The sequence below is a fragment of the Cherax quadricarinatus genome, chromosome 52, assembly GCF_038502225.1.
Source record: "Cherax quadricarinatus isolate ZL_2023a chromosome 52, ASM3850222v1, whole genome shotgun sequence".
NCBI lineage: Eukaryota > Metazoa > Arthropoda > Malacostraca > Decapoda > Parastacidae > Cherax > Cherax quadricarinatus.
Genome location: NC_091343.1, coordinates 22890312 through 22912655, shown reverse-complemented (window position 1 = coordinate 22912655; position 22344 = coordinate 22890312). Strand labels below are relative to the sequence as shown.

General features: G+C 38.8%; 1 protein-coding gene and 1 long non-coding RNA gene across 2 annotated transcripts; both read right to left on the bottom strand.

Annotated features, from left to right (window-relative positions):
* Nucleotides 1-10986: 10986 nt before the first annotated feature.
* LOC138851051 (uncharacterized) lies at nt 10987-15416 on the bottom strand. The gene is made up of 4 exons (XM_070096155.1): nt 15304-15416; nt 15026-15092; nt 14149-14235; nt 10987-13390 (listed from the first exon to the last, which is right to left on the bottom strand). The coding sequence occupies exons 1-4, from the start codon at nt 15396-15398 to the stop codon at nt 12830-12832; spliced, it is 810 nt and encodes a 269-aa protein (XP_069952256.1). The 5' UTR covers nt 15399-15416; the 3' UTR covers nt 10987-12829.
* A 3504-nt stretch (nt 15417-18920) lies between these two features.
* On the bottom strand, nt 18921-22307 carry LOC138854217 (uncharacterized). The gene is made up of 3 exons (XR_011393439.1): nt 21997-22307; nt 21130-21294; nt 18921-19052 (listed from the first exon to the last, which is right to left on the bottom strand). It is a non-coding gene; the product is annotated as an uncharacterized lncRNA (long non-coding RNA).
* Between the last annotated feature and the right edge of the window lie 37 nt (nt 22308-22344).

Here is a 22344-nt window from a genome sequence, read left to right as displayed (position 1 = left end):
ACATTATATATATATATATATATATATATATATATATATATATATATATATATATATATATATATATATATATATATATATATATATATATATATATATATATATATATATATATATATATATATATATATATATATATATATATATATATATATATATATATATATATATATATATATATATATATATACACACACACACACACACACGCTACAGTATTAGGGGTATGAGACCTCGACTGTGATGAGATGTAAATTGTTTTACAGTAAGATGTTGTTGCTAATGGGAAAGACCTCTGCTCTCCTGGGGTAAAGAAAGACCTTATAATATACAGGACAGCCACTGTGAAAAAACAGCGAAATTCCATGATGCGAGTCATGAAAACGCTTGGAATTTCGTTGTTTTTTCACAGTAGCTGTTCTGCATATTGTGATATCACCTGTTTGCTGTGATTTTATTGCATACATATAATATGCATTCATTCATTTTCTTTGGCAGTGATATACTAATTGAGGGACGTCGTGCACTGTGCCTGAGAGAGAGAGAGAGAGAGAGAGAGAGAGAGAGAGAGAGAGAGAGAGAGAGAGAGAGAGAGAGAGAGAGAGAGAGAGAGACAGACAGACAGACAGACAGACAGACAGAGACAGACAGACAGACAGACAGAGTGAGGTCGCCTAAATATTTCACTAAAGAATAGCTTAAAGCATTGCTCATAGACATTGAAGAGAAGAATAAGGAAAATGATCGAATAATACGAAAATATTAAAGAAAAATCAAAGAATTCGATATAATATAGTAAAATAGGTATAGGAAAACTGTTAATTTTGTGTTTATTGTCATTATTTCCTCGGTAGAAAAATATTACTTTATCATATTAGTGTTATTATCTCGGGAGAAAAATATTATTTTTATCATAATATTAAACAATTTCTTTTTTTTAAAATAACTATCTGGAAAATATTTGTAAAAAAAAGATGCGAGTAGGCTGTATTAATGTGTTCAAGACGAAGTTTCAGGCCTAGCACTGGCGCCAGGCAGAGCAAAGGTTGGTGCCAGGCAGAGTTAAGGCTAGTGCCAGGCAGAGTTAAGGCTAGTGCCAGGCAGAGTTAAGTCTGGTGCCAGGCTGAGATAAGTCTGGCACCAAGCTGAGTTAAGTCTGGCACCAGGCTGAGTTAAGGCTGGTGCCAGGTTGAGTTAAGGCTGGCATCAGACTGAGTTAAGGCTGGCGCCAGGCTGAGTTAAGGCTGGCGCCAGGCTGACTTAAGGCTGGTGACAGGCTGAGTTAAGTCTGGCATCAGACTGAGTTAAGGCTGGCGCCAGGCTGAGTTAAGGCTGGCGCCAGGCTGAATTAAGGCTGGCGCCAGACCGAGCCTAGAATGATGCCTCGTAGAATTTGATATGAGAACCGAAAATCTGGAAAAAATGAAACATCTCTAAGTGTTGAAGAGAAAAATTGGAAGAGAAAATAGAAAATGTTGGAGGGAGGTAGAAGAGAGAAATGTTGTAGGGAAGTAGAAGAGAAAATATTGGAGGGAAGTAGAAGAGAAAATGTTGGAGAGAGGTAGAAGAGAAAATGTTGGAGGGAAGTGGAAGAGAAAATGTTGGAGGGAAGTAGAAGAGAAAATATTGGAGGGAGGTAGAAGAGAAAATGTTGGAGGGAAGTAGAAGAGAAAATGTTGGAGGGAAGTAGAAGATAAAATGTTGGAGGGAAGTAGGAGAGACAATGTTGGAGGGAAGTAGAAGAAAAAATGTTGGAGGGAAGTAGAAGAGAAAATGTTGGAGGGAGGTAGAAGAGAAAATGTTGGAGGGAGGTAGAAGAGAAAAATGTTGGAGGGAGGTAGAAGAGAAAATGTTGGAGGGAAGTAGAAGAGAAAATGTTGTAGGGAGGTAGAAAAGAAAATGTTGGAGAGAAGTAGAAAAGAAAATGTTGGAGGGAGGTAGAAGAGAAAATGTTGGAGGGAAGTAGAAGAGAAAATGTTGGAGGGAAGTAGAAGAGAAAATGTTGGAGGGAAGTAGAAGAGAAAATGTTGGAGGGAAGTAGAAGAGAAAATGTTGGAGGGAGGTAGAAGAGAAAATGCTGGAGGGAGGTAGAAGGGAGTAAAGAGTTGGAGGGAGAGAAAATGTTAGAAGAAGAGAAAAATGTTGGAGGGAAGTAGAAGAGAAAATGTTGGAGGGAAATAGAAGAGAAAATGTTGGAGGGAAGTAGAAGAGAAAATGTTGGAGGGAGGTAGAAGAGAAAATGGAGGGAGGTAGAAGAGAAAAATGTTGGAGGGAAGTAGAAGAGAAAATGTTGGAGGGAAATAGAAGAGAAAATGTTGGAGGGAAGTAGAAGAGAAAATGTTGGAGGGAAGTAGAAGAGAAAATGTTGGAGGGAAGTAGAAGAGAAAATGTTGGAGGGAAGTAGAAGAGAAAATGTTGGAGGGAAGTAGAAGAGAAAAGAAAGGAAGATGTAAATTTTATTGTTACTGTTTTGTTTTCCAAAACAGCAAAAAAATAAATCACATTAAATAACATTCTAAAATGGGTCAAAAAAAAAAAAATCAATATTGAGTGACGTTTCAACATTTGAGTGACTCCCAAAGAATAAAAAAATCTAAGAAAATTTTTTCATGCTCTCAAAAAACTGGATTTATACATGACTCATACAAAAAATTACCTTTTTTTGCACCTGTTGAGAGAGAGAGAGAGAGAGAGAGAGAGAGAGAGAGAGAGAGAGAGAGAGAGAGAGAGAGAGAGAGAGAGAGAGAGAGAGAGAGAGAGAGAAAGAGAGAGAGAGAGAGAGATACCCAAGCGGGATGCCTCACAAAAGTCTCACTTACAAATCCATCTTAACCTTAGGAAAGCGAGAGGTTTCTCCCATACTAGTTCTTGACCGTTATTGGCTTGAGATTATTTTGTTTAGAGTTAGAACAGATTTGGTATTCTACTTACGAAACTTGAGAGAGAGATGCCATTAGGGTTGAAAATAATGAGTAATTTTTGCAGATAATGTACATAAAACAAGTCTCCTGTGAGGATGCGCTATCTATGTTGTAGTCCTTATAATCGAGTCCATAACATGACTCTAGAGCATATTTAAGGACAAGAGACAAAGGCAAAAAAAAAAAAAAATGGTGTTATTCCATTACGGATAATTAATCTTAGTATGTCAATGTACATGTCAATTAGTGTACGGTATTCTTTTTTTTATTTTATCTTATAACTTGTGCCTGTTGTCAAGTTTCTTATTGGATACACAGCCCTGGTTGCTGGTGAGATATGCATAGACGTATTGAACGGGAAGAGTAATGGACTTCGATCCTTCTTCGTAATGGCAAAGAGGCTTTTCATGCGTTATGACAGATGTTCAAATCTTGTTAAACCTTGTAATTCACAACCATGTGTTTATTGCTGTCGTGAAACCTCAAACTTGCTTCAATGTGGCTGTCCCTTATGATGTGAGAAATAATTCAATTATTGCAGTTGTCTATACAACACGAGTGTGTGTTCTTCATTTATATATATATATATATATATATATATATATATATATATATATATATATATATATATATATATATATATATATATATATATATATATATACATACATATATATATATATATATATATATATATATATATATATATATATATATATATATATATATATATATATATATATATATATATATATATATATATATATATATATATATATATAATGTTCGTCATAACCACTGACTATACAGTCTGCCAACCATTACTCTGTTGAAGAATGTTAGGTGACATTGAATACCATTATTCTTCCGTAGAAATATAATATGCTTTTTTTATCTATCTGATGTGAATTGCAGATACATGTAGATGTGTTGAGAAAAGTACATATGATTTATTTCTCTCTTAGTGTTTATCGGGTAGCTAATCCGATGTGAAATTGCGGCAAATAATCAAAAGTTAAAAATTCTGCTGCTGGAGGAATGTTAAAGTATTTTAAGGAAATCGTGAAGAGATGTCTCCTCTCACTGAAGATGTATTCACAGGGTTTATTACCTCAGAGTTGCATAATAATAATAATAATAATAATAATAATAATAATAATAATAATAATAATAATAATAATAATAATAATAGCAGAAATAATATTTTAGCCAACATGCAGTGGTTTATCGTTCAATATTTCTACGGGGGAGAGTGAGGGAGGTGTGTGCTAAGTTGTCTAATAGAGGTAGAGAGAAACACTACAGGATGTATAGAGGTCTATAGGGTGCATATATAATGTTTTATATTCACAATACTGTTGCATACGTCTCTCAATTTTTCGAAGAGCATGTGCGGTGATCTTTTGTCTTCTTTTATATCTGAGGGGCAACTTTGCCTCCCCTCTCTTCCCAAATCCAACTACTCGCTCACACCTCTCCCACCCCTCTCCTGAAGGCCACAGAGCACACACAAACACACATATACAGTTCGAGGTAAGGGTCGAACTTGTGTCATTCTCGGTCCTATTATTTGCCCAATTTCCAGCAAGATGTTTACTGTCCACCTGCTCTTTCTTTTTGTTTTATATATAATATATATATATATATATATATATATATATATATATATATATATATATATATATATATATATATATATATATATATATATATATATATATATATATATATATATATATATATATATATATATATGAATTATGTCACATCGACAGTACTTTGTCAGTCTGGTGACAATGCTGGAGAAAATCCTCCACTGCTCTCTATGTCCTCAGTTGTAGAACTTCCGTGCTAAAGGAAAATCTTCCATTTCGGGCTTGTGTGCATTGTAAATCCTCTACTCTGTATTTTGTTGTTCTTGTGGACTTTTTAACCCGTGGATACTTTTTTGTTTACAAATTTTTTTTTTCAGTCTACGTGGGTTCGTTATCTGTTCTTTCACTGTTTGATCCTTCTCTGTTTGTCCCCTCTCTATGTGGGTTCCTTCTCTATAAATCGCATTAACGGGGAAATAAATTACTAATTATCCTCCCTATCCTCTTCCCTCCCCATCTTCATTCTTTGCTCCTTCTCCCCGTACCACGCCCACTGACCCTCTTCCCATTTCTCCACCTTGTAAGTAACAAGTAATAATGTAGTGGAGTAATTTGGCTAAATACAGAAACTATCAACGCTTTAGATAGCCACCGCAGGACTCCACGGAGGGGATCCAGTCCTTTGGCCAGGTCTCCCCCCCTTTTATGAAGTCGGCAATCAGTCATATACCTGTGACACAGCTTAGGAAAAAATCAAGTCTTAGCCGCCAAGGAGACTGTAGAGTATCTCCCATGGTTCTGTACTTTCAGAACTTTATATAGGGGGGAAAAAGCTACCTTGTATTATGACAGAATCCCAGCAATTGCAATTCATTTCATAATGGGCGATTTTAGGTAATTCTATCAGTTAAGGGTGAAGTTATAAAGGGCGAGAGGTCTCCCTGGTTGAGGACCAATTAAGCACCCAGCACCGAACGCCTGCTTCTCCATGCAGTCTCGTTAAGAAAAAAAATCTATGGGAATCACTCATCACCCCCATATGCTTGCTCCTCCGTGCGGTCTTTTATAAGACATCCATGAGAATCACTCACGACACTAAGCGCTGGATCTTCTATGAGGTCGTGTATTAGTAATGCACACCAAGCGCCCATTCTCTCACACAGTAGTACAAAATTCTACCGGAATCACGTATAAATTTCTCTTGATTCACGCACTACTACTATTACTGCTACGACTACTAATATGACTACAACTACGACTACTACTACTACTACTACGATACTACTACTGCTGCTATTGCTACTTTACTATTACGACTACTAGTAATAATAATACTACTATTACTGTATCCCTTTATTACTTTTCTTGTCAACTACTACAACTTCCTCGCTATTAATTACTACTCATACAACTACTACTATTACAACTACTACTCATGAAGACTGTAGTTGCATATTTCATCAATTACTGATATATTTCTCATCAATGCCAAATGAACCGAGAAGTCGAGTGACTTCCAGACTAATATTACAGACTGTCAGGAGAGAAACTAAGAGGGGTAAGATTTTCTTCAAATTCTTCCTTAATCACGCACTGGTAATCACGGAATTGTATAAAACAAATGCACTAATCACCAGACGACTGAGGGGAGACCTTTCGCCCTGGGGTCATTAGTGAGGGGAAGCTGATGACCTGTCATTTTGGGGTCATCTTAGGTCAGGTGCAGAAACATTTCGCTCTCCAAGGTTAAACTGGATCACGGAAAATTCAGAACGTTACTTTAGTTTTGCAACCGCGTTAATATGTAAGCACTAAATCAGTATGATTAAGGATCATTTTAATTTTCAGAGGTTTAGATTAAAAAAAATTGCAAAAGTTGTTGCAAGTGTAAAATTTATAACCTTTAAAGCACAGATTTCATTCTGAGAGTAATGCTCATTTGCACATAGAAACTTAGAAGATGAGTATACAACACAGTTCTCAAACTCGACGGGATGTGCTATTTCGTAAGATATTTAAAGTAAGATAAAGAGAAGGCTTGGATGAGACAGATCCTCGAGAGCCGTGGAGGACCTGCACCTGACCTGTGACCTGCAGCAGGAGAACGGTGACCTGAACGTAATGCTGTCGTCCGACCAGCGCTGCTAAATACTCTGGTTGGCAATTAAAACATGCACTTATATGCACACACCTACACACATACAAATACACAAAGTACACACGAATACATATACATATATACTGTATATATATATATATATATATATATATATATATATATATATATATATATATATATATATATATATATATATATATATATATATATATATATATATATATATAGATAGATATACACATATTTATATACATTAGACGAGTTTCCCAAGAGCTATTTTTACCTTTCTTATTCACTAACTTCGTCCCTTGGCAGGGATGCCATCGCGTCTATCACGATTCGTCTGATATAAAATACGAAAGGTCAATTCGTGACAAGTTTTTGCATAACGTATTATATTTTTTACACGTTAGATTACAAATAACATTTGCAGGTTAAAATGAAGCCATTCACAAATAAATTTGTTGATTGATGTCAAGCCATTTAACTGTGCAAAGTGAAGTCACAGTCATTGAAATCCAGGAAATTAACCCTATTTATTGCTTTTGAAGGATCGAATCTGCAATATCTGCATCAAGACTGTTGATATAAAAGGTCACGATTGACAGGTACACTGCAGGGCGCCTCCTGCTGCACTACGGGTTAGTGGCGAAATATATTTATGTTAGACACGGGGGTGTTGCTGCTAGTAGCAGCCACCGGCCTCCTGGGATTATAATTATCTATCGTATAAAGCTATTATGTGAAGGGAAGATTATACAGCCTTACGGGTTATTTAAGTTCCTGAACGACGACCACTAGAACTTCCCCCAGAGCCCGGGGTTTGAATAACATTATAGTCATTGTTGTATTGATATAACATATCCATGTAGTTCATGAGCTCTTAGAATATTTCTGTATATGTATTAGAGATGGAATATAGGCTTGGAATGTGCATGAATGTGTTCAGTCCTACAAGATGTTGGTTAACGATGAATTAAAATATATATTTATGTAAAGACTACATTTTTCTTCAGTGTGGTTTTAAAAATAAGTTTCTACGTAGTTTAAGTGATGCCCTAACTCAAGAAAGGTAAATATTGCCCTTATAAAACTCGACTCTCATTATTAAAACTACTAGTGCAGGCATCCAAGGAAGTAGGTCACACTCGGAACTACTGAGTGGCTATTTTCACAGGTGCGAAGTCGATAAAGAAGTCAATTTGAGGAGGACTGGTCTCTGAGGCTGAGAAGTGCAAGCTGGTCAGAAGCTTAGCAGAATTTGGTCATTACCTGGTCAGTTGCTGATCAAAAATTGGTTGCGTGGTCAGTAGCCGGTCAGAAACTAGTCAGAAATTGGTTAGTTGCTGGTCAGATGATGGTCAGTAGCTGGTTAGCAGCTAATCAATAGCTGGTTAGAAGCTGATGTTAAGCTGGTCAGGAGTCATACAACTGATCTCTGATGCCCTACCAGCGTCTCGCTCTCCCCAGCGGACGAAGGACCCAAAAATGTCCAAAGAATCAACAAGGGGTTAGTAAAGAGTTGTGCAGGAACATTGTTTGTCTCACCAACACTGTATGATTTAAGAGATGATAATCACATCTGCAGAACGCGATTCGATGCTCATTTCTCCTTCCCCCCTCCCTCATGTTTAAAATATTGGGTAGAGCAGTTGTATAATGAAAGAGATAGGATCTCACAGTATGGATCAGCTTGCACAGGTCAGTCCCCGTGAGACGAGTTTCTCTTGGTCATTAGGCCGTGAACCCGGGCGCTGCTCGATGCCATTCTCCATCTTCAACTCTCTTGGCCGGGTTGGACATCAGGGAGGCGCTCAGAGCCCTCGCCATCAAATCCTAACCAAAATCTATCACAAGATGGACAGATTTAATTTTGTACCTCCGTTTTTTCGTGTGTTTATCGGTGCGGTTAATTGGTGGTGGTAGTGGTGGAATGTTGCGCGTGTGTGTGTGTTGTGTTGTCCCACACACCGCAACACCTCCACACACACCCACATACCGCGGGCGGCTGCCTTCCACAGCTTCCCAGCCCGGCCCTGACCTGTCCCGGCTTCTCTTTATTTGTCAATGTTGCCTCGGAATCTGAGTGATCTGATCCTATTTGTTGTCTTTCTATTGTATTATGTCCGTACTGTCCAAGATATCAAGAATCGGAGTAACAAAGAAATAAATTAATCAAAATAATCATTTACGGGGTCTGTCAGTAACTTGGACAGGTCTACCAAGCGGCAGTTGAAGAACTGCCTTTTACCTGGCTGACCGCTGTTTGTGTATTATTCCTTTAGTTTCCATGTGCGAAATAATATCATTTAAAGTTAACTCTCGTCTTCCAAGCACATGATAATACCTCATTATTCCTTGCACCTCACACTCACAACTCGTCAGAACCAGAAGAAATTTTGTTTAAATATTTTAGATCCAAATTCTCTTATATATATATATATATATATATATATATATATATATATATATATATATATATATATATATATATATATATATATATATATATATATATATATATATATATATATATATATATATATATATATATATATATATATATATATATATATATATATATATATATATATATATATATATATATATATATATATATATATATATATATATATATATATATATATATATATATATATATATATATATATATATATATATATATATATATATATATATATATATATATATATATATATATATATATATATATATATATATATATATATATATATATATATATATATATATATATATATATTGCCATCCATAACATGTCATCAGTGATCTGCATATATTAAAACAGTGTATCTTTAATATAAAGCAATATCTCATAGAGGGATGATTAGCTTTAAGTGGTGGATTGATAAGCCAGCGGAAGGCTTCGGTCAAATAACCCGAAACCTTGCTAAGCGGGTTATCCAAACCCTCATCAGAAATGCTCTCTTTCTCCAAGAAAAAAGAAAACCTTCACCCCATCCCTCCAAGTAAAAAAAATGCATTCTTTTGAATAACTAACCAAGTTTGCTATTAAAGACAGTGATTGGCAGAACGTACAATGATCGTTTCAAACGAGAGCAAGTTATGCACTCACTGGCGGCTCTTGCAATGGTGGCAGGCAGACTGAGAACACTCAGGCGCCGATCCCAGCATGGCTTGGTAGGAGAACTTTCAGGTGACGCGTTCTTCACCTCTTCCCTGTGTAACGGTTTCTTCCATGCGACGCCTTCGCTCCTCACGAGAATTCATTTGTATCCTGAGGACACAATAATAAAATGTTAATTGTCTCCGCCTGGTTTATATACCCCAGTCTTGGTGTGACGCGTGTGAGTTGTTGGCTTAAGGGAGGTTTGTATCCTATCGACTGCAACAGAGTGGTTAAGGCCGCACCTAACCTTTTCACCATTAAACAAGAGATTAAAGTGAACTCTCAGCATGTGTAAACAGAGAGGTGGGTTTAGCGTTTAGTCATGATAATAATAATAATAATAATAATAATAATAATAATAAACAGAAATACACCTCTAGGTGTATATTGTTTATCTTGTTATGTATTGGTGTTGTAGTGACTTGTATTGCCCTGAGAGACTGCCCACCTTCTACAAAGGCTGAGGGACCTATCACCTCAGAACTCTTTGTTCTATCGCCTCCAGTGTCATATTCGACAGAAGAAGCCTGCTGTGCAGGCGGCAAGTTTCGGCAATAATGAAAATCACATGTTGCACCTTTTTTATCAACTTGCCAGCACTGTATACCACTGAGACTCATATTGCCTTAGTGCTGGTGAAGGGCTCTTGATCCAGAAAGTAGGAGTCACCCTTCCAACCCTCAGATCAAGTCTGATTACATACCATTCTCCAGGCACTGTAGGACCCATGTGGCTTTAGCGCTTCCCTATAACTAATATAATCATAAACAATTACTTTCATGATAACATTGGTACGCCTCTGGCAAGAAAGTGATGGAGTGAGTGATAATGAGAATGTTTCTTCTTTTTAGGGTCACCCTACCTCAGTGGGTAACGGCTGCGTTAAAAAATAATAATAACCATTATTTACATAGGTTCCTTATTAAATAATTATTTAATAAGCTTTGTGTCTGATGAACCACTTTAAGTCTTGCTCCCAGTCTGTGTATTGCTTGTGATATTACTACACAGGATCTACCTGCCGCTGCTACGAGTATATTACACCACCTTCTGGTGAACTCACTAGGCAACAGTCTTCTCGTTAGAGTTATCGAAGCAGATGGCTTTGGTAAATTTACAAGAATAGACTGGAGAAGCATATTTGCTAGAAGGATTATTTAAGGATGACATGACAAGCATGGGTTAGTAGATACACTGTATTGTTTCTCTGGATATAAAGGTACACGATACTGACAAGTAATGGAGAAAAACAGAATGCAACACCAAGACATGTTCACTACAGACACTTTAGTCCTGGAACTCTACCTAGTGTTTCTCTCTTCTTATGGTTATATTCCTTAACATTAATTATTAAAGGGGGGACTGGTAAGCCAGCTGAAGGCTACAGTCAGATGATCAACGGCTCCAGCTGTGGGTAATCATCCCCTCAAGGAAGGTTCCTTGATGTTGGTGAGGGGCTCTTGATTTAGGGAATTGGAACTGTGCTCCAGTTCCCCGAATTAAGCCTGAATGCCTTCCACATCCCTCCCCCAGGTGCTGTATAATCCTCCGGGTTTAGCACTTCCCCCTTAATTATAATAATAATATGTGGGTAATCATATAGCTAAGACTCACGTCAGGAAACACTTGTCCTGTTTCCTGACAAACCTTACCTAACCTGACCTATATTCCTTACACGAGCCTACAATCATGATATATTTTTTTTACAATACACGTTTAGCGCTAAACTCACATGGGTCATTCAGCGCAAGACGTAATGGAGGCTTGATCCTCCGTCTGCTGAACGCAAGACAGACGCGCTCCCTATTTGATGATATAAAGCTGAAAATTATTAATAAAAATTTAGTTAATGAAGAATTCTATATCTCATAGACTGGTATGGCAATGAGGAATCCCATATACAGTGGACCCCCGGTTTACGATATTATTTCATTCCAAGTTTATTATTGAGTTAAATAATGTTGCTTCATGTAAATGAAAACAGACACTATGGAATGAAAGAAAAGCACTCAGTGCTATATTAATATGTATTAATTCTTAACCATGAATCAAAAATCAGAATATACAGAAAACCGAACATAGCTCTGCTCCTGTAGATACAGACACTGCAACGTCATGGGATCTTGGTACAAGGAATTCTTCACTACTTGTCAAACCTTAGGACGAAAACCTACTTACACTAGTGGATGGTTCCACTGTGATCCCGCCTCCTCCTGCTTCCACTCACCTGACTTCCACTTCTCTGGCCACATGCTGTACTTTCTACAAGATTGATGGACTGAACACATCGATTCCAGGTTGAGGGACTTTTTCACCTCAAACTACTCCTCTCCTTACCCAGTTCTGCTTTGTACTGGACTGGTGAAGCTACTGTGTGGCGAAAAGTTTCCTTAATAAAGATTCCCATATGTTGCATGTCTCAATCTTAAACAAATAACATAGACAATTACAAATAGGAAATTAAAAGACTAAAAATGCTCAATAAAGTGACTGGAACAACAGTCAACCCGCACATGGGAGACCGAAACATATGACGACATTTCGGTCCGACTTGGACCATTAACTACACCCTGTGACTAGTTAATGGTCGTCATAAGTTTCATTCTGCTATGTGTAAGAAATCACAAATTTCGTTTCAATTTCAATGGCCCCATATTGTCTACAGGCTTTAAACCAAACAAAGCAATCTGGAGGTATTCATTAATATTACAGTCTGTGAGAGTTGTAGGGTCTTTTAGATTGGCCCGATCGCTCTTAACCTGACCTGATATGACCTTACTAAGCCATAAGACCAAGGTAAATAGAATCTCACTAATATAAGAGTAACTGGTTAGTTTTTCTTCACTACATTCCTTGAGACAATGATCAATTAATTTTCTGCTATTTCTGACTTTTAGCTAAGTTAATCTTTTCTTTTTTTTTTGTTAATGGATGTTGAGTTTTAACTCAGTACTAAGCACTAACTTTTAGCACCTGAAATTAGTTCAGTAGTTAGAGTGAGGTCTTATGGAACGTATGTAACTGACTATATGCCGTTGGGATGTCTAATTGCTTGAAGAATCGGCGTTTCAATTGGCTGAACCCGAATCGTTTGGCTGACATCTGGTTGGCGAGCTACCATTGAATCAGTAACGGTTCTAACAGATGATTGGCCAGCTTGTAACCAGTCAGAAGAGGATATAACAGAACCCTGGTTAGATTGCATCGAATCAGTAACCAAATGATCTTTCGAGGAGTTAGAGACGGTCGTCAGTATCTCAGTGGATCGGTGAACTGTCGGCGAATCACGAGCCCTCGAGTGCGTGATAAATCCGATAGCTGATTCTTCAGCCTCCGGTGAATGTGAGATTGTCATTTGAGCTGAATCGTCGTCCTCGCTAGGTCGATTCTTCCCGCTGACTGTTTCATTAACTTCAGCAATGGTGATCTGTCTGTTGTAACGGAAGTGAGGTTGATCATCCTGTTCATCTGCTCTTTCCTCCCCTTCCTTCATCTCATCCTCTTCCCTTCCATTTGAGAAATGGAGTGAACAAGTCAAAGGATCATCGACTTCGAAGGAAAGGTTAGAAACTCCATCCGGATTGACCTACGAGAAATATAAACTTTAACAGCAAAGTAATCAGCTAAACAAATTAATTTGCCCTGTCATCTTATTTAACTAATAAGGACAAAACAGTCTACCTCAGGGCTCTAGGTCATGGGGAACGAGCATTTCCCTGTCATCTTATTTAACTAATAAGGACAAAACAGTCTACCTCAGGGCTCTAGGTCATGGGGATCGAGCACATAGGAGAGAGGAGCTACTTATTAACTCAAAAGACTCCATTTATTACCTTAAAAACAGTTTGAAATCATGTGAATTTCGATGTCTGTGGCGATATTTAGTGTATTAATCTTCTTCTAAAGTCAAAACATGCTTATTTTATCGTTTCTCTGCTTATATGAATTTTCGTCAAAATTCCAAGTTTTAAAACGTGCTGATAGCTAATAATTATATCAATTACAAATAAAACATAAAACTAGCATGCATTCACGAAGTGGTCAAGATAAGTCGAATTTTATGGGCTTCAATACGCTTAAGAAATATGGAAAGCTACAACAGCTGAAGGAAAAGCATCGGGGAGTGGAGAACAAGAGACACTGAATCTGCTCAGGGGAATTGAATGCTTTTCTAAGTCCTCCCTTAGTTATGCCACAGATTTAATTTTCTTTCTTTCTACAGAGTTTGATGCATTTATAGTGTAGCAGAAGTCTCTCTCTCTCTCTCTCTCTCTCCACCCTCCTGCTAAAGCTTCCACCAAACATGAATTTACACGACACAAATTTACACAGGAAAAAGCTTACGAGGGTTGCCATCCTGAGTGCATCTTGGTACGTAGGAAGTTTATTAGCGACCTCGTCGTAGCTCGGCGGCGCGTCCCTCTCAGGGGACTGTACGTTGAGTGGGCGAGGTAGAGACCGCAGGAAGTGGAAGACGGGAGTGTGTGAAGAACACGGACGGGAAAAATTGAAAGGGACAGAGAGGAGTGAGAGAGAGGAAGGAGGAGGGGGGATAATGTAGTAATTTATTAGTGCAGAATTACCTGAATTAGACAATAATTTATAAATTCAGTACAACACAAAACATGATACTATAACCTAATATATTAAGAAAAGAATACCAGCGCTGTATGACCCTTTGTGGGTTTAGCGCTTGATTATGATAATAATAATAATAATAAAGGAAAGAAACATGAATACTGTTAATTTAACTAAAATATTAAATGATGAAGAAATGACGCAATTTATAAATAACTGTTTTTCTTACTAAAATAATAAATTTTTGAGTTACATCACTAACAAATTAAAAGAATATATGAATTAATGAATATAACATGTATACATTTATGCCATAATACATTAGTACTGGAACACATATTGCAAAAAAAAATACAATCTTCCATACAAGACCAAACATAAGGATCCAGTTCTTTTTTGGCAAAACAAAAGCAGAAAGACTTATTCCAAATAATTTACAAATAACTGATACTGACACAGGGACGGACACAGAAAAATATAGTAAAACTTTTATTTGCTGACATCTCGCCCCACTGCAGGACTTTAAGTGCTTAACAAAAGCCCCGCAGCGGGTATTGAAGTCAGAGGATTTCCTTGTTTTTTGTCTGTGCTTCTTGAAGGAGCACAGGGAAGATACAGTAGTGAGAGAGGAGGGAGCACTGACCTCCCGAGTTCCTTCGTGCCTCCGGCGTCTAAGAAGCAACCTGGGAACCCTTCCTGGCAAGCGTCTCCTGGACGGGGGAGACACAGGTGGGAGACAGCGTGAGTACAAGGACTCATCGAGTTGCCTTTGCTAGGGCCGAGACTTAGCTCGTGGCCCAGGCCACCTAGACAACTTTGATCGGCATTACTGATTTGTGGCCGCTTGGGCCTTATTATATCAACTCATGAAGCTGCCTTATTTACCCTCACCACACACACCGGTCCTAGACCAGTTCTCACCCGAAGAAGATGCTATACAAAGAGGCAATTATCATGCAGCAGGCGATGGCTATGCAGATGATGATGACTATCTGAAGAGCTGTCTCGTAGCCCATGAAAGGAATGTCACTGTAGGGGAAACACAGAGTCCTCAGGTTAGTCGAAATAGAGAGTGAGAGAGAGAGAGAGAGAGAGAGAGAGAGAGAGAGAGAGAGAGAGAGAGAGAGAGAGAGAGAGAGAGAGAGAGAGAGACAGACAGACAGACAGACTGAGACCAATCACAATTCTGTATTATTATTATTATTGTTTTTATTATTATTTACCTAATAAAAAAGAGCTAAACCTTGTTGGTCATTCACTACAGTGCTGTTAGCACTCAACTAGTGCTGTTAGTACTCAACTAGTGCTGCTAGTACTCAACTAGTGCTGTTAGCACTCAACTACTGCTGCTAGTACTCAACTAGTGCTGCTAGTACTCAACTAGTGCTGCTAGTACTCAACTAGTGCTGTTAGCACTCAACTACTGCTGCTAGTACTCAACTAGTGCTGCTAGTACTCAACTAGTGCTGTTAGCACTCAACTACTGCTGCTAGTACTCAACTAGTGCTGCTAGTACTCAACTAGTGCTGCTAGTACTCAACTAGTGCTGCTAGTACTCAACTAGTGCTGCTAGTACTCAACTAGTGCTGCTAGTACTCAACTAGTGCTGCTAGTACTCAACTAGTGCTGCTAGTACTCAACTAGTGCTGCTAGTACTCAACTAGTGCTGCTAGTACTCAACTAGTGCTGTTAGCACTCAACTAGTGCTGCTAGTACTCAACTAGTGCTGTTAGCACTCAACTAGTGCTGCTAGTACTCAACTAGTGCTGTTAGCACTCAACTAGTGCTGCTAGTACTCAACTAGTGCTGTTAGCACTCAACTAGTGCTGCTAGTACTCAACTAGTGCTGTTAGCACTCAACTAGTGCTGCTAGTACTCAACTAGTGCTGTTAGCACTCAACTAGTGCTGCTAGTACTCAACTAGTGCTGTTAGTACTCAACTAGTGCTGTTAGCACTCAACTAGTGCTGCTAGTACTCAACTAGTGCTGTTAGTACTCAACTAGTGCTGCTAGTACTCAACTAGTGCTGTTAGTACTCAACTAGTGCTGTTAGCACTCAACTAGTGCTGTTAGCACTCAACTAGTGCTGTTAGTACTCAACTAGTGCTGCTAGTACTCAACTAGTGCTGCTAGTACTCAACTAGTGCTGTTAGCACTCAACTAGTGCTGCTAGTACTCAACTAGTGCTGCTAGTACTCAACTAGTGCTGTTAGCACTCAACTAGTGCTGCTAGTACTCAACTAGTGCTGTTAGCACTCAACTAGTGCTGCTAGTACTCAACTAGTGCTGTTAGTACTCAACTAGTGCTGTTAGCACTCAACTAGTGCTGCTAGTACTCAACTAGTGCTGTTAGCACTCAACTAGTGCTGTTAGTACTCAACTAGTGCTGTTAGTACTCAACTAGTGCTGCTAGTACTCAACTAGTGCTGCTAGTACTCAACTAGTGCTGCTAGTACTCAACTAGTGCTGCTAGTACTCAACTAGTGCTGTTAGCACTCAACTAGTGCTGCTAGTACTCAACTAGTGCTGTTAGCACTCAACCAGTGCTGTTAGTACTCAACTAGTGCTGCTAGTACTCAACTAGTGCTGCTGGTACTCAACTAGTGCTGTTAGCACTCAACTAGTGCTGCTAGTACTCAACTAGTGCTGTTAGCACTCAACTAGTGCTGCTAGTACTCAACTAGTGCCGCTAGTACTCAACTAGTGCTGTTAGCACTCAACTAGTGGTGCTAGTACTCAACTAGTGCTGTTAGCACTCAACTAGTGCTGCTAGTACTCAACTAGTGCTGCTAGTACTCAACTAGTGCTGGTAGTACTCAACTAGTGCTGCTGGTACTCAACTAGTGCTGTTAGCACTCAACTAGTGCTGCTAGTACTCAACTAGTGCTGTTAGCACTCAACTAGTGCTGCTATTACTCAACTAGTGCTGCTAGTACTCAACTAGTGCTGTTAGCACTCAACTAGTGCTGCTAGTACTCAACTAGTGCTGTTAGCACTCAACTAGTGCTGCTAGTACTCAACTAGTGCTGCTAGTACTCAACTAGTGCTGCTAGTACTCAACTAGTGCTGCTGGTACTCAACTAGTGTTGTTAGCACTCAACTAGTGCTGCTAGTACTCAACTAGTGCTGCTAGTACTCAACTAGTGCTGCTAGTACTCAACTAGTGCTGTTAGCACTCAACTAGTGCTGCTAGTACTCAACTAGTGCTGCTAGTACTCAAGTAGTGCTGCTAGTACTCAACTAGTGCTGCTAGTACTCAACTAGTGCTGCTAGTACTCAACTAGTGCTGCTAGTACTCAACTAGTGCTGCTAGTACTCAACTAGTGCTGTTAGCACTCAACTAGTGCTGCTATTACTCAAGTAGTGCTGCTAGTACTCAACTAGTGCTGCTAGTACTCAACTAGTGCTGTTAGCACTCAACTAGTGCTGCTAGTACTCAACTAGTGCTGCTAGTACTCAACTAGTGTTGTTAGCACTCAACTAGTGCTGCTAGTACTCAACTAGTGCTGCTAGTACTCAACTAGTGCTGCTAGTACTCAACTAGTGTTGTTAGCACTCAACTAGTGCTGCTAGTACTCAACTAGTGCTGCTAGTACTCAACTAGTGCTGCTAGTACTCAAGTAGTGCTGCTAGTACTCAACTAGTGCTACTAGTACTCAACTAGTGCTGTTAGCACTCAACTAGTGCTGCTAGTACTCAACTAGTGCTGCTAGTACTCAACTAGTGCTGTTAGCACACAACTAGTGCTGCTAGTACTCAACTAGTGCTGCTAGTACTCAAGTAGTGCTGCTAGTACTCAACTAGTGCTGCTAGTACTCAACTAGTGCTGCTAGTATTCAACTTGTGCTGCTAGTACTCAACTAGTGCTGTTAGTACTCAACTTGTGCTGCTAGTACTCAACTGGTGCTGTTAGTACTCAACTAGTGCTGCTAGTACTCAACTAGTGCTGTTAGTACTCAACTAGTGCTGCTAGTACTCAACTAGTGCTGCTAGTACTCAACTAGTGTTGCTAGTACTCAAGTAGTGCTGCTAGTACTCAACTAGTGCTGCTAGTACTCAACTAGTGCTGTTAACTAGAATGACTGACTGGGAAAGCGTTTAACATGCAAGGTTCGTTCAGAACCCAGGGAAAGAGGAGGTAATCAGATTTGATCCAAGGAAGGGGAAGGATAGCTCAAATTTTGGAGATCCAGAGCCCTTCCCCAGCATCAAGGCAGCCTCCTCCTCCCCCTCCCTTGTTATGGTAAGGCAAAGGAAAATCAGCTTAAATAACTGAGAAGATTGCAAATTATTATTATTATTATTATTATTATTATTATTATTATTATTATTATTATTATTATTATTATTATTATTATTATTTGATTACTTTTCTGTGATTAGATTAGCATTTTTGGGGTTAATTACAAATATTACAAGAAATATTTTTGAATTTGTATGGAAGAAGAAATTCCGTATGAGCTACTGTTTTTTTTGTATCAGATTCAGTGAAAATTGATCTTCTGTCAGTTCAAGTTAAACCAGTTAAGATCAGAACCTACCACATGGGCCGCAGTAATAGAACTTCGTGTCGTGACCGAACTGTTTGCTATAGGAGACGCAGCCTCCCTTCCCACAGGAGCAGGAGCCGTTGATGCCTTCAGCGTGGGGGCTAGTCGCGGCCACTCCATCTGTAACAAGCGGTGATGCTATAGTGTCAAGGAACTGCCAGGCATTGTATATTAGGAGAGGGAACGGTACATGTCTTATTCCTCGGAAAGTGAGAATCTACTCCTGAAACCAGGTATAGTTGAGTGTGCTCTGTAGCGAACATCGCACCGTGTCACTACACAAGCATCAACACCATGATATTACACAAACATCAACACCATGACACTACACATACATCAACACCACGACACTACACAAACATCAACACCATGACACTACACAGACATCAACACCATGACACTACACAGACTTCAACACCATGACACTACACAGACTTCAACACCACGACACAATACAGACATCAACACCATGACACAACACAAACATCAACACCACGACACAACACAAACATCAACACCACGACACAACAAACATCAACACCGTAACACAACACAAACATCAACACCATGACACAACACAAACATCAACACCACGACACAACACAAACATCAACACCACGACACAACAAACATCAACACCATAACACAACACAAACATCAACACCATGACACAACACAAACATAAACACCTTGACACACACAAACATCAACAGTCACTACACTAACATCATCATCAGTAATACAAACTAGTCATTTTCAACATCGGTTTACTGGTATCTCATTCTGAACACAAAATATATCTTCACAGTAACTACCATTGTTTCATAATGTACAGCATGGAACTATCAGTAACTACCATTCTTGACAATGTAATACTTGGAACTACCAGTAAGTACCACTATCAAGTGCAATGCTGTAACTACAAGCAATTATCACTTCACGATGCATGGCTGGTAGCTACCTGTAACTACCCCTCACCACAGAGCTACCCTAGCGCTGTAACTTATCGCGGGTTCTAACCCCGTCCGTGGTATGCTTTGTAACTTTTTATAATTACCATTATTCAAAGTTTAGCTCTAGTAAATTCCTCTAACTACCAATCTGCACACGTCTTGGTCATTAACTACATGTAACAACCATTCTATACAACAACCATCTCAACTCCTGAATACGTCAGAGCAGATAAGATACTCATTAATCTAATCAGACATAACACAGAAACATCGTGTAAAAACAATTTTTATGTAACCAGCCTGTAAATGATGATAGATCGTGCATTATTTCAAAAAATATTAGATATTTTACTGACTAGTAAACCCGAGAGTACTGACGTGTTGCTATGCTCTCTCGTTCAGGAGAAGGGTAAAGTTCCTGAAGGAGAATCGTGCCTTCACAGTTCCCAAGTTAAATATAACAAAATACATTTTCTTAGCTTAGTGGTGAGAATAGCGGCTCTTATTCCCAAGGTCCAGGGATCGAATCCCCAACCGGAGAAGACCAGCAAACACTGAGTGTATTACAGACACCATAAGCAGTATTGTCGAGTGGATTAGTGTTAAAACAATGGATGTCGTAAAAGGCATTAATACCGATTCAATTTTCACTTTTAGAGAGCAAATCTGATTTAAAATTATGACAATTTAAATGTTTCTATACGACGTAACAACAATTCTGCTATTTATACGCATATTACTGCTAAAATTTCAAATATATCAGAAAAAGCCTCAAATATCTGAAACTGCTTGAAAGTGGATCACCTTTCACTAGTTAAATAACTATATTATGCACACGACTGAACGGTAATCTGAAGACTGCAGAGGCACATACAGAGTCCAGTTACTGGGCCCCGGTCTTTTGATAGCAATTTTTAATGCAGTAGTTAGGGAATGTCATGGAATGTTCACTGGTGACTATTGCCTCTCAAGCGCACTTCATGGACTCAGAACTCAATATTTGCTTCGATTTACGTGGTAAGGATAGTTCCTCATTCATCGAAATTTCGACGGTGTATGTTACCTACGAGTAAAGTGATCTGTCGTGAATAAAATAAAGTAAGCATTGATTTATAACAGTCTTAACACCTTAAGCAAGAGAAATAAATTCATGAATAATGATCCTTCCATAAGTCATTAATGATACTATCACTTACAACAAAGCGTCAAAAATATGGCATTAAGAAAAAGGTATTAGAACTGACTGGTGCAGAAGGGCAGGGAGGGCACAGTGCTGTCCTTGCCCAGGTCTATGGCCAGTTGAAGGTTTGGAAAAGCGTCCTCGCAATCTTCATCAGACCGACAGGAGAGTTCTTCGATGTTACAAGTCTTCTCATCCACGGAACAGGGCACATCCTCGTAACGCAAGGCTGGGAGATGGGGGATGGGAAAAGACTGTGAATGTAATCACCTAGTTACGTGATGAATTAGATACATACAACATCTGGGTATCTTTATTTGTAGACGTGTTGCATACCTGTCTAATTCTTCATCATGTCGGTATTGTGTACCACTCATACACATCTTGATAGATGTATGTGATTACATGTTTGAAGTTACAAGATCATAGCCATGTTCATGGTCCCCTTTTTCCAGTGATCTGTTGGTTATATAATGATTCAAGTTGCCAGGTGTCCAGGTAGTGGCGTAATAATGAACTAGAATTGGTTGAAACGTTGTCACAAAAATATAATTCAGTATGGGATGTTATGATGTAAGACGAGGCTAACAGCACTTGCGTACAATACATGCAGGTAGTCTCAGCAGGACTTCAGTGGAACTCTTTATAAACTGTAATAATGTTGGTAGAATTACCGACAATATGTTAGGTAAAAGGCCACAAGTGCAACTAATGCGTCATTTTGTTGCGACAACGTTTCGCTCTCCAGGAGCTTTGTCCAGCCGTTACAAACAACACATTAACACAAAGGGTATAGAGTGAGGTGCAAAGCATAACAAATAATGACTAAGCTCCTGGAGAGCGAAACGTTGCCACAATAAAATGCGCATTAACTGCACTTGTATTCTTTTTTCCAAAAATCTTTGTACACTTTTTATTTACATAAACTTACGAGGGCGGAAAAATTGTCGTCGACCAGTGGATCCGCGATACCATCTATTTCTTTCTTCTCTTCCTCCTCCTCCCCCTTCTCCATCTCCTCTTCCACCACCAGCACTGACTATAACAACTTCACTGTCACCGGTAAAATACGCCACTGCACCATGATCACCATCACTAATACCACTAACTGTATTCCAGGAGACAGTGGAGACCAATAGTATAGCAACTACTCCTAGTATTGGTAGTTCCTGCTTCACTACCATCCTGGTCCGAGTACTGTGTGTGTGTGTGTTTGTGTGTGTGTGTGTGTCTGGACAGGTGATACTGTCGTGTCTGCCTATCGTGTTATCACCTGTTA